Genomic DNA, 13,283 nt, shown 5'->3' with positions numbered 1-13,283 from the left:
AGAGGCACGACGTCGTTTTCACCAATCCTCATAATGGAAATTCAGAGTAGAAGGAAGATGAAACTTTGTGCCACCAAATCACCATCACTGAAGAATCCAAAGAAGATATGACCGAAGAAGAAGTGGAGGACGCTTCGCAAGGTCTAGAGGACGGTAGTCAATCCAAGGTGGACGAGCTAAAAGAGGTGAATCTGGGCACAGTAGAAGAACCGTGTCCGACTTTCATCAGTGCATCCTTCTCGGAAGGGGAAAATGACGAATACATGAGTTTGCTCACCGAATACAGGGATGTTTTCACCTGATCATACAAAGAAATTCCGGGACTAGATCCAAAATTAGCAGTCCACCATCCCGCGATCAAACAGGGGTGTCGACCCGTTAAGCAAGCTCAATAATGTTTTCGGCTAGAACTTATCCCTCAGAATAAGGTTGAGGTCAATAAGCTGATTGAAGTCGGGTTCATTCACGAAGTTAAATATCTAACATGGATAGCCAACATTGTCCCGATTAGAAAAAAAAGAATGGACAACTTCGTGTCTACGTGGACTTTCGTGACCTAAACAGCACATGCCAGAAAGACAAATTTCCATTGCCCATAACAGAGATCATGGTCCATGCGACAACGGGACATGAGGCCTTATCCTTCATGGACGGATCTTCCGGGTATAACCAGATACGAATGGCCCTTGCAAAGGAGGAAATGATGGCATTTCGAACCCCAAAAAGGATATATTGCTACAAGGTAATTCCCTTCGGGTTGAAGAATACTAGCGTACTTATCAACGTGCCATGCAAAAGGTGTTTGACGATATGTTGCACAAACATGTGGAGTGCTATGTGGATGACCTTGTGGTCAAGAAGAAGCGATGACAAGACCATTTGAAAGATCTAAGAACCATGTTCGATCGCCTACGAAAGTACCAGTTAAAGATGAACCCCCTCAAATGCGCGTTCGGTGTAACTTTAGGAATTTTTCTGAGCTTCGTTGTTAGACATTGAGGGATAGAGATAGACCAATCCAAGATCGACGTTATCCAGAAGATGCCAAGACCAAGGAATCTACATGAGTTGAGAATTTTGTAGGGACGTCTGGCCTACATCCGGAGATTTATTTCTAACCTGGCAGGGCGGTGTCAACCCGTTCAAAGACTGATGAGAAAGGGAGAGAAATCCAAATGGGATGAGGCCTGCCAGAATGCTTTCGATAGCATAAAGTGGTACCTGATCAGCCTTCCTGCCTTCGGATCCCAGTAGCTGGCAAGCTGTTGATACTGTACATTGCAGCGCAAGAGAGATCACTAGGGCACTGTTGGCACAAGAAAGAGAAAAGGGAAAAGAACACGCTCTCTATTACTTGAGTAGGACCCTGAATGGAGCCGAGATCAATTATTCTCCTATAGAGAAGGCGTGCCTTGCACTCTTCTACATCATAGATAAGTTGAGGCACTACATGCAAGCCTTCACAGTCCATTTAATTGCGAAAGCCGATCCCATCAAGTACGTCCTGTCTAGCCAATCATCTCGAGACGTTTAGCTAAGTGGACAATCATGCTTCAACAGTACGACATTGTTTATGTACCACAAAGGGCAGTTAAAGGGTAGGTGTTGGCCGACTTCTTCGCAAATAACTTAATTCCATCGGATTGGGAGTTAAGTGAAGACTTGCTCGATGACAAAATCCTCTTCACAGAAGCCTCACGGCTGTGGGACATGTTCTTTGACGGTGCGGGGGCAGGTATCATCCTCATTTCACCAGAAAAGCATATGTTGCCTTATAGCTTCGCAGTTGCTGAGTTATGCTCGAACAATGTCACTGAATGCCAAGCCTTGATAATTGGTCTCCAAATGGCCTTAAAGATTGGAGTAGCTTGTATAGAGATCTTCGGTGATTCAAAGTTGATAATCAATCAACTTTTATGCCAATAAGAGGTGAAGCATGACGACTTAAAAACCTACTTCACTTACATTCGCCAGTTGATGGAAAAGTTTGAAAGTATGACGTTGGAGCATGTCCCAAGGACGGAGAACAAGAAAGCGAATTCCTTGGCAAACCTAGCCACTGCCTTAACAGTCCTGGATAATGTGCCCCTTAATATATCGCTCTAGCGGAGATGGGTTGCACCTCCGGTCGGGACTATATGTGGGGAAACGAATGCGATATCAGTCTACCTAACCGACAAGGAAGATCGGCGGCAGCCTATCATAGATTACTTTGAGCATGGAAGGCTCCTAGATGACCCCCACCGTAAAATCATGGTTCGAAGGAGGGCCGCACATTTCATTTACTACAAACGGGTCCTATACTGTTGAAAACTACAATTCAGGCTTATTCGGCGCGCATCAAGCTAGACCAAAACTGCAATTCCAGCTGAAAAGAATGGGTTGCTATTGGCCGGGGATGATCCAAGACCCGATGGATTATGCAAAGAAGTGCAAAGCCTGTCGATATCACGCAAATTTCATTCATCAACCGCCCAAGCCTCTGCATCCAACCATAGCCTCGTGGCCTTTCGAAGCATAGGGGCTTGATCTGGTCGGCCCCATAACACTTAAGTCGTTAGCAGGGCACTCCTATATCCTCGCATCCACTGGCTACTTTTCAAAATAGGCTGAGGTTGTCGCTCTAAGGGAAGCTAAGAAAGAAAACGTAGTGGATTTTATCCGCACTCATATCATTTATCGGTATGGTATTCCCCATCGGATCGTACGAATAACGAGAGATAATTCTCCAATAGTTTGATGGACCGGTTGTGTGAAAAATTCAAATTCAAGCAGTACAAGTCATCCATGTATAACGCTGTCGCAAACGGGTTGGCAGAGGCATTTAACAAGACATTGTGCAACCTGTTGAAGAAAATTGTTTCCAAGTTGAAGAGAGATTGGCAGGAGAAGATCGATGAAGCATTGTGGGCTTATCGCACCACTCACCGTACCCCTACAAGAGTCACCCCGTACTCTCTCATTTATAGGGTAGAAGTTGTCCTTCATTTGGAAAGAGAAATTCCATCGCTAAGAATGGCGGTGCAAGAAAGGCTAACTACAGATGACAACGCCAAACTGCGACTCCAAGAGTTGGAAGCACTAAATGAAAAATGATTAGAAGCTCAACAAGCGTTGGAATGTTACCAGGCGCAAATGTCTAAAGCCTTCGATAAGCATGTAAAGACTCGATCCTTTCAAGTCAGTGATTTAGTGCTCGCTGTAAGGAGACCAATTATCAATGCAAGACATACGGGGAATAAGTTTACACCTAAATGGGATGGGCCCTACGTCGTCAAAGAAGTCTACACAAATGGAGCATATAAGATAGTTGATCAAGATGGGCTAAGAATTGGCCCAATCAACGGCAAGTTTCTCAAGAAGTTTTACGCTTAACAAATGTTAAAAAAAAATCCCTTTGTACGAACTACTTTACGAATTGATCCCTGCCATTATGAAAGGTATGTAGGAAACTTAAAGAAATTTAAGTTTAGTCGCGCATAAAAAAATAAAATTAAAAAAAAAAAAACTTTTTGAACTACATTATGACTTGATCCCTATCATTATGAAGGGTATGTAGGCAGCTTGAAAGAAACTTCAAGTTTAGTCCAATTAAAAAAAATGTAGGATTGTATCAATTGCAGCAGAAGCACAAGGATCATCTAAGCATTCAAATTCACTAATTTTGGCATAATATAAAGCATGCTTCTGTAGAAAAATGGGTTTCAAGACATACCTCTTGTAGAACTTCTTCAAGGCTTCTTCTCTAGCTGCAATCTTCTCCATATCTTGTTGTAGACCACCTCAAGATCTTCCCCACTATTCTCTTGGTGCTCTAGATTAAGTTGTGGAACTCAAAACAAGCTTGAATCAAGGGATGAAGGAGAAAAGCTCACTGTTGCAACAAGGTTGAAGAACCTTTCTTCAAACCAGTTTTTCTCTAAAAAAAACCTTTTTATTGCATGCCCGATTTTCACTCCAATCTCTTCATTATATTGCATATCAACATGCAAAGAGAAGAGTTGCATGAGTTGTAGCTCATGCTTGGAGAAGACAAAGGCAAGACAATGCAATGTGTGTGAGCTAGTTACTTCATAGATGGATAATGGAAAATTCCATTTTTCCATTTAAATGTGTTTTTGTTTTCTTTTCCTTTTTCAGTTTTATCTAAAAATCAAATTTTTATTTTAAAAAAATCTATTTGATTTTAAAAATGAAAAATTAATTAATTTCATAAATTAATTATTAAATAAAACTTAATTAATTTCATAAATTAATTATTAAATAAAACTTAATTAATTTAATATCAAATATTAAATTAATTTTAACACATATCCATCTTTATATATTTAAATCATATTTTAAAAATATAAATTCTCCTATTTCGTTTAATTCTAAAATTAAACATAATTATATCTCATATAATTACTAATTCCCTTAATTCTAATTTGAACGTTTCAAATTAACTTATCACGCTATACTAGAGCTAGTCGTACGAGCTAGTAGGGGGACCTCGTAGACCTAAAGATCATGGGTTTCCAACGATCCAAGATAATTGGCTAAACTCATTAGAAAAAATTAAGCCTCATTCGTTAACTAATGGGTCATTCCACTAAAGCCCATAGTTGCACTTTTCTCACTGTAGATATATTATGTCCACATGATTTAAACCATAATCAGCAAGTTGACCCTTCACAGGTTGTTCGTAATAATGGCTGGTCAAATATCTGTTTTACCCCAGAGATTACATCTTTCCTCAAGTCCCTACTAATCCTCTAATGAACAACTGGTTTGTGATCCAATCACCAAACCAAACTCTCTCAGCCTAGTGAGAGGGTAGGGCCCCTTGTTCAAGACCTGGATTCAGTACTTGAGAGGACAACCTTTCTCCTATCCCTAAATCAGATAGGTGTGAACTCCGTTTTGCACCCTATGTCCTCAGCTATCTATCTGGTCTTACCCCTGAAATGGGAGTCTTATTGAGTCGGCGCTGTTGAGCCAACCCTCAACTATACAAATCTAAGGGTAATCCTGAATAAACAGGAGTTCATAGTTAGCTCAAGATTAAGATTGAGTTACCTAGGTCATCTAGGTGAAATAGTCAGTCTTAAACAGTAAGCAGCGTTATAAAGTAAGAGTGACTTATTTCTTGGTCCTGATCTTATGCAAACCCATTGCATAGGACGCCCCCACTTCTCATGTCATAACATGTACGAATTAGGATCACATCGTATGTAGCACTTTACATCTCTTTGTAACAACTACAAAGTAGGCCGCATCCAATGGTGTTACTAGAATAAGGTACCCAGCCTCATTCATGTACCATAGATCATTTTGACTATTGACTCAAACCCGATCCACTCTTATGTCTCCACATAAAGTTCAAGTACTCATACAATAGTCATGGGTCTTAGTTTATTGGATTTAGACTTTCATACAATTTATGAGATCAATAACAAGTATGTTGATAATAGAAAATATTATCATTTTATAAACTGCAAGTTTTAGGACATAAAACCCAACAAAAAAAACTTGACCTACGTCATGATTTGATCCTTTTCTTTAAAGGTATGAAAGAAACTTAAAGAAATTTAAAGTTTAGTCCATCAGAAAAGGTACCACAACCGCCTAAGTATGATACTACAAGATTGATGTTGATCATCCCTGTTAAAGAATGACACTCCAGATGGAAGATGTTCATCCATATTGGGGGCAACACAATGGATTGAAGATGTTCATCCCTCGTAAGGAGCCAACATAATAAATAAAAGGCACACACTTGGAATGCGCTTCACTTCTCTTTAAAATCAAACTTAGATGCTTCTCCATCTTCAAGTTCAGAGGCTTCGTCGATGCTCTTCAATCTTCAAGTTCAGAGGTTTCATTGATGCTCCTCCATCTTCAAGTTTAGAGGCTTTCGATGCTTCATCTTCATGCTCAAGTCTGGAGGCTTTGCAATGCCATCTTCATACTCAAAGTCGCGAAGTTGAGCTCAATGTGAAGATTCATCGATGCTTCGTCAAACTCAAGTGCTAAGGATTCGTCGATGCTTCAAGCTCAAATGCGGAGGATTCACCAATTCTTCAAGCTCAAATGCAGAGGATTTGCAGATGCTTTTTCAAACTCAAACACGAAGGTCTCATCAATGCTTCTCCATCTTCAAGTTCAAAGGCTCCATCGATGTTGTTCCATCTTCAAGTTCAAGATTAGCGTGCATGGCCCTACTTCCATCTTCAAGTTCAAGGTCGGTGTGCATGGCTCCGCTCCATCTTCAAGCTCAAAGGTCGATGTGCATGGTTCTACTTGATCTTCAAGCTCATGGTCGGTGTGGATGGCTCGGCTCCATCTTCAATGACTCGATCTACAAAATCATGATGCAGTTTCACTTCATCTCTAAATTCTGGCGTGGTTTGCTTTATCTCCAAACTGATGGCACGGATTCACTTCATCTTCTAAACTGATGGCACGACTTCACTTCATCTCTAAACTGATGGCACGACTTCACTTCATCTCTAAAATGTTACCACAGTTTTTCTTTATCTCCAAAGTCTGGTGTGGATTCTTTCATCTCCAAAGTTGTGGCGTGGCTTCGCTTCATCTCCAAACTAATGGCGCGACTTCGCTTCATCTTCAAAGTCGTGGTGTGGTTTCGTTTCCTCCCAAACTAATGGCGCGACTTCGCTTCATCTCCAAAGTCGTGGTGTGGTTTCGTTTCCTCTCCAAAATGTTGACGTGGCTTTGCTTCATTTCCAAAGTCGTGGTGTGGCTTCGTTTCATCTCCAAACTAATGGCGCGGTTTCACTTTATCTCCAAACTGATGACACGGCTTCACACCATCTCTAAAGTCGTGGTACGGTTTCGTTTCCTCTCCAAAATATTGGTACAACTTCATCCCTTCTCCAAAATGTTGGTGTAGCTTCGCTTCCTCTCCAAAAATGTGGGTGTGGTTCCACCTCATATGCAAGATCAAGTTTGGTTTGCCTAACTCTACCTCATATGTGAGGACAACTCTGGTCCATCCGACTCCACCTCATATGCGAGGACAACTCTGGTTTGTCTGGCTCTGCCTTATATGCAAGATCGACTCTAGCCAACCTGACTTTGCTCAAAAGCTTGATGGCATATTCTTCCCATCTTCAAAGTTTTATGGCATATCCGCCTCATCTTCAATACTTGATTGCATATTTTCTTTATCTTCAAATTTTGATCAAGGAGTAATATAATAAGGCAGATCTTTCTAGGATCCTCCCTAGGGTGATCGAATGGGAGAGTTAAAAGCCTTTGCAGGGCCCCTCCCATGACGATCAGGATGCAAAAGTGGGCAAGACAAGGCAGATCCTTCCGAGATCCTCCCTAGGGTGATCGAATGGGAGAGTTATAAGCCTTTGCGGGGCCTCTCCCATGACGATCAGGATGTACAAACGATGTTACAAGGTAGACCTTTTCGGGATCCTCCCTAGGGTGATTGAATTGGAGAGTTATAAGTCTTTACAGGGCCCCTCCCATAATGATCAAGATGCAAGAGCAGGCGAGACAAGGCAGACCTTTCCAGGATCCTCCCTAGGGTGATCGAATGGGAAAGTTGTAAGCCTTTACGAGTCCCCTCTTATGACGATCAGGATGCACGAACGGTGCTACAAGGTAGACCTTTTCGGGATCCCCTAGGGTGATCGAATGGGAGAGTTGTAAGCTTTTGTGGGGCCCCTCTCATGACGATCAGGATGCAGGAACAGTGCTACAAGGTAGACCTTATCAGAATTCTCCCTAAGGTAATCGAATAGGAGAGTTGTAAGCCTTTAGGGGCTCCTCCCACGATGATCAGGATGTGCGAACAATGCTACAAGGTAGACCTTTTCAGGATCCTCCCTAAGGTGATCGAATAGGAGAGTTGTAAGCCTTAGCGGGGCCCCTCCCATGACGATCAGGATGCATGAACAGTGCCACAAGATAGATCTTATCAAGATCCTCTCTAGGGTGATCGAATGGGAGAGTTGTAAGCTTTACGAGGCCCCTCCCACGACAATCAGGATATAGAATGGTGCTATAAAGTAGACCTTTTCGAGATCCTCCCTAGGGTGATCGAATGAGAGAGTTGTAACCCTTGACAGAGCCCTTCCCATGACGATCAGGATGCACGAATGATGCTACAAAGCAGACCTTATCGGGATTCCCCCTAAGGTGATCAAATGGGAGAGTTGTAAGCTTTTGCGAGGCCCTCCACGACAATCATGATGTGCTACAAGATAGACCTTTTCGGGATCCTCCCTAGGGTGATCGAATGGGAGAATTGTAAGCCTTTGCGAGCACCCTTCCCCCCCATGATGATCAGGATGCACGAACGGCGCTGCAAGGTAGTCGGTGATCGAATGAGGGGGTTATAAGTCTTTGCGGGTCTCTCATGACAATCAAGAAGCACGAACACGGTAATGAACAGGGATACAATAGATAGACCATGCCAAGGTCGTCCTTATGTGCACCAAAGATGGGTCGGTGAGATTAAAAAAATTGTTTTGTTGTGCTCTTTTGGTTGCACTGTAACTCCTACAAAAAAAAAGTAAAATAATCTTCTTTAAAAAAAAAAAAGAAGAAATAAAAAAACATGTGGAAAAAAAAAAAGAAAAGTGTTGAAAAAAAAAAGGCAACAGAAAAGAAAAGGAAAGTAAAAAAAAAAATTGCTAAAAAAAAAAGGGAAGGAAAAAGAAAGAAAGAAAGAAAATTTAAAAACGAAACAAAAATGAAGAAAATATTGAAAGAAGAAGAGGAAAATGAAAAAAATGAAAGATTAGAAGAAGAGGAGGGATGAGGATAATGGAGGGGTTTGGGGTCCTATTTATAGAGGTTCCTAGATTCCATAATAAATTAGGAAATCCAAATCAAATAAAGATTTGATTCCAAATATTAGATTTTTTTTATTAGATTTCCTAATTTTATTCTATCATAATTTCAAATTAAATTAAACAAATTCCCTATCTAATTTGATTTTATTAGATTTTGTCCTTAAATTTACCTTCAACTAAGATTTGGACATATTCCAAATTTTATTCAAAATCAAATTAAAATTAGGGATAAAATCACAAATTAAAATTTGGTCATATTCCAAATTTTATTTAAAATGAAATTGTTCAATTAAATTGTAAATAAAATCTCAAATTAAAACTTGGACATATCCAAATTTTATCCCAAAATCTAAATCATCATATTTTAAGGATAAAATAAATCACCAAATCACCAAACTTTTATCCTCAAACCAAATTATTAAGAATAAAATCTCAAATTAAAATTTGGGCATATTCCAAATTTTATCCCAAATTCAAGTTAAATTTATGTACTAAATTCATAGTTTGATTGACACATCAATTCAAGAACAAATATATTTGAATTTTGATTCAAACTTTATATTTTTCGAAATTTATCCACTCATATATGTGCATAAATCTCGAAAAAGGGCATTTGTTGAATGAGAATTTTGCATCAATCACAAGTTGCCACGTCATTTAGTAAATTAATAACAAAATTCTAAATCAATAAATTTGGACTCAATTAGGAGTTGACACTTGTCCTCAGGTTGAAAACAAATTTTGATGATGCCATGTAGTTTTATCATGACCATTGATTCAGATAAGATTAATTTGGCCTAATTTGATATTATTATTTGGGTCAAAGTCCAATTAAGCCCAAAAATAGGTTGAATTGGACACAAATGTCAAATCAGGGCTAAATATGATTAATTGGACCCAAAGGTCAGACTCATTGACCAACCAAGCCCAAGTCCAACTAATTGGCCCTAAAGGTCAAACCCATGGATCAACCAAGCCCAAGTCCACCTATGAACTCTATCAATAGAGAAGCTCTCCTCATTTGAAGAGGTGAGCATTTTCTTCATTAAGAGAGCCTAGAGAGAATCTTCCGAGACTTCTACCTCAAGAACGTTCGGTACTTTTCATTCACCCATCTGAGAGAGAATCAGAGGATCAAATATTAGAGATCGAAGCACATCGCATCAAATCAACTTCAACATCAACACCAACTCAAGTTCAACTCCACGAAATACGTTTTTAACTTGTTTCCAATTTTTGAGCATGTTTGTTACTTTATTTATTAGTGGGTCGTTCTCTCCTTCTTAGGAATCTCCACTTTTAAGTATTTTTTATGAGATTTAAAAATGGAATGGTTATTGTAAGGGTCTTTTCATCCTATCATTGATAAAAGATTTGGCCAAAAAGAAAAATAGAATTAGACATTTTTCCAAACTTTATTTGGACGACTCAGTTTCTAAGTTGGAGAGTACCTAGTTTTAGACATTCTTACTGTTGACGTTTGATTATTTTTCTTGAGCCCACTTAACCCCATCCCCCAAAAGCCCATTTGTTTACACGCAAGGCCCAACATGGACCCAATAAGTGAGCCATAAATAAAGGACTCGTGTATCGTTGCCAAATGTTGAAAGCTGAACCCATCAATCAACCTTCTAAGCTACATCCTAGATGGGCCACAGAAATGGTTTTATGATCTTAACCAACTTATAAACTATCTCACAACCACTTGATTTGTGGATGCCAATACGTCCATTCATAAGTCCCTTGGCTCCTCCCTCCACAACCCCCCAATATGCCTTTGCCACTTGTCACCATTCCTTTCTCCAATTTGGCCCTCCAATGAAAGCATTTTAATCTCAAAAACATTAGATTTCATACCCATCATTTCAATTTTCAATTCAATAGCATCTCTAAATCATATCCATAATATTATTGCATTAACCCAACTTTGAAATCCCACTTTTAGGCAAATCCTAAATTTACTAAGTCATCTTCCGGTATTTCTGTTCCCCCTCCCAATTCTCAGCCACAAGAATAACTCCAAATCGCTCTCTTTCTCACACCAAATTCTTCTCCTAAAATTCTTCCCTTTTTCTCACTTTCTCCCCCCATACAACTCCTCAACCCTGCCTCTTCAGGCACGGTTGAGTTTTCTCTGTTTCTCTCTGTTTTTCCCCTGTTTCTCTTTTTCTCCTTAACAATGGAGAAAAAGGGTACTATTTTAATGCAAAGGTACGAACTTGGGAGAATGCTTGGACAAGGCACTTTTGCAAAAGTCTACCATGCTCGTAATCTCAGGTCTGGCCAGAGCGTGGCCATTAAAATCATTGACAAAGAGAAAGTTCTACGTGTTGGGTTGATCGACCAAATCAAAAGGGAAATCTCTGTCATGCGCCTTGTTCGCCATCCCAATGTGGTGCAGCTTTATGAGGTTATGGCTAGTAAGACCAAGATCTATTTTGCTATGGAGTATGTCAAAGGTGGGGAGCTTTTCAATAAAGTGGTTAAAGGAAAGCTTAAAGAAGATGCTGCTCGTAAGTACTTTCAACAGCTTATTGGTGCTGTTGATTATTGTCATAGCCGTGGTGTGTATCATAGAGATATCAAGCCTGAAAATCTCCTTCTTGATGAGTTTGGGAATCTCAAGATTTCGGATTTTGGGTTGAGTGCTTTGGCTGAATCTAGGAGACAAGATGGCCTTCTTCATACAACTTGTGGTACTCCCGCTTATGTTGCCCCTGAAGTCATCAACAAGAAAGGTTTGATTGCTTTTTGTTCTTTGTTGATTGAGTTAAGCCATGTTTACTTTTTCTGAAAACGTAACCAATGAAATGTGGGGCCTACAGTTAAATCTACAAACAACAAATGCAATTTGATCGTGGAGTTGAAGATAATCAATCTACTTGCGTTTGAAAACTACGTGGATTTATTAGCCTCAATCATAATTAAATTACGTTTGCAAAATGTCAAAACACTCCAATTGCATTTACGATTGAGTATTACTATTCATTCATCAGTGGAAACCCATTAAGATTTCATCCCTTTTGATTAAAGATTAGTAAATATGACCTTAATTCATTAAATTGCATATGCTATGTTTTTCAAAGTTGAAGAGATGTTAGAATAGGAACTGATGAATTTCCATTGGCAACTACTTGTTAAAAAGGTTATGATGGTGCTAAAGCTGATATTTGGTCATCTGGGGTTGTCCTGTTTGTTCTTCTTGCTGGTTATCTCCCTTTCCACGATCCAAATCTAATGGAATTGTACAGAAAAATCTCAAGAGGAGAATTCAAATGCCCTCAATGGTTTCCCCCAGAAGTTCGGAAACTGCTATCAAGAATCCTGGATCCAAGTCCTCACACCAGAATAAACATGGCCAAACTCATGGAAAATTCCTGGTTCAAGAAGGGTTTCAAAGCAAATGTAACAACTCCAAAACAACTTCAAATAAACCAAGACGTGTCGTATATGAGCGAAATTCATTCTGCTTTCGACGACGTTAGTTCAGAAGAAGGAAGCTCTATTAGTAACACAGATGAGAGTGGAAAGCCACCAACACCAGCTAGAACCCCAATGAGACATAATTCCTTCAATGCATTTGACATCATATCTCTCTCACCAGGTTTTGATCTCTCAGGTTTGTTTGAGAGTGACGTGAATGAGAGGCCGCAAACACGTTTCACAACAACGAAACCGGCTTCGGCGATCGTGTCGAAGTTCGAAGAAATAGCCGAAATGGAAAGGTTCAAGGTGATGAAGAAAGATGGGATTGTGAAACTACAAGGGAGTAAACAGGGGAGGAAAGGACAATTGACTATTGATGCTGAGATATTTGAAGTAACACCTTCTTTTTTTGTGGTGGAAGTGAAGAAAACTGCTGGAGACACATTGGAATATAGGCAATTTTACAACAAAGACATGAGACCTTGCCTCAAGGATATTGTATGGACTTGGGAAGGAAATGAGCAGCAGCAGCAGCAACAACAACCACAATCACAAACTGTTTAGTTCTTTATTTTAGAAATTAATATTAGAAAGAAGAAGCTGTCGTTCTTCTTAATCTTTATCTTTGTCACCTTTTTTTCTTTTGTTTCTCTACTCCCTATATTGATTGAATGTGTAATCATTCTGAGTTCATTAAGCTCTTCCTTTTATTGTTCAACTTCATCATACGCTTTGGAATGTAAATCCAACGATGGAGGTTTTGATTGTTTTTAAAGCAAAGAAACCAAAAAAAAAAAAAAAAAAGTTTTAAAGTTGTTTGTTTGTTTTGTTCTTGAGATTTCATGTCCATGTGTGGAACAGGGAAAGATGATTACTTTTTAGTTGGTTTGTAATTAATGGGTGTGATTACAGATAACCCATGTCTTAGAATATCTCGAATTATTGTCATAATTGGTATCATTTTGAGTGAATCAAATATGAAACCGTGTTTGTTAAGATGCTTAATCATTCAATTATTTGTTAGTGTAGTGAAAGCTAAGG

The 13,283-nt window shown here is 39.4% G+C and overlaps 1 protein-coding gene across 1 annotated transcript; it reads left to right on the top strand.

Annotated features, from left to right (window-relative positions):
• Window positions 1–10,684: 10,684 nt before the first annotated feature.
• LOC120082496 (CBL-interacting protein kinase 5) lies at window positions 10,685–13,046 on the top strand. The gene is made up of 2 exons (XM_039037688.1): window positions 10,685–11,554; window positions 11,962–13,046. The coding sequence occupies exons 1-2, from the start codon at window positions 10,996–10,998 to the stop codon at window positions 12,804–12,806; spliced, it is 1,404 nt and encodes a 467-aa protein (XP_038893616.1). The 5' UTR covers window positions 10,685–10,995; the 3' UTR covers window positions 12,807–13,046.
• The last annotated feature ends 237 nt before the right edge of the window (window positions 13,047–13,283 follow it).

This window comes from Benincasa hispida, chromosome 8, assembly GCF_009727055.1.
Source record: "Benincasa hispida cultivar B227 chromosome 8, ASM972705v1, whole genome shotgun sequence".
Taxonomy (NCBI): Eukaryota; Viridiplantae; Streptophyta; class Magnoliopsida; order Cucurbitales; family Cucurbitaceae; genus Benincasa; species Benincasa hispida.
This window is presented reverse-complemented; position numbering and strand designations above follow the sequence as displayed.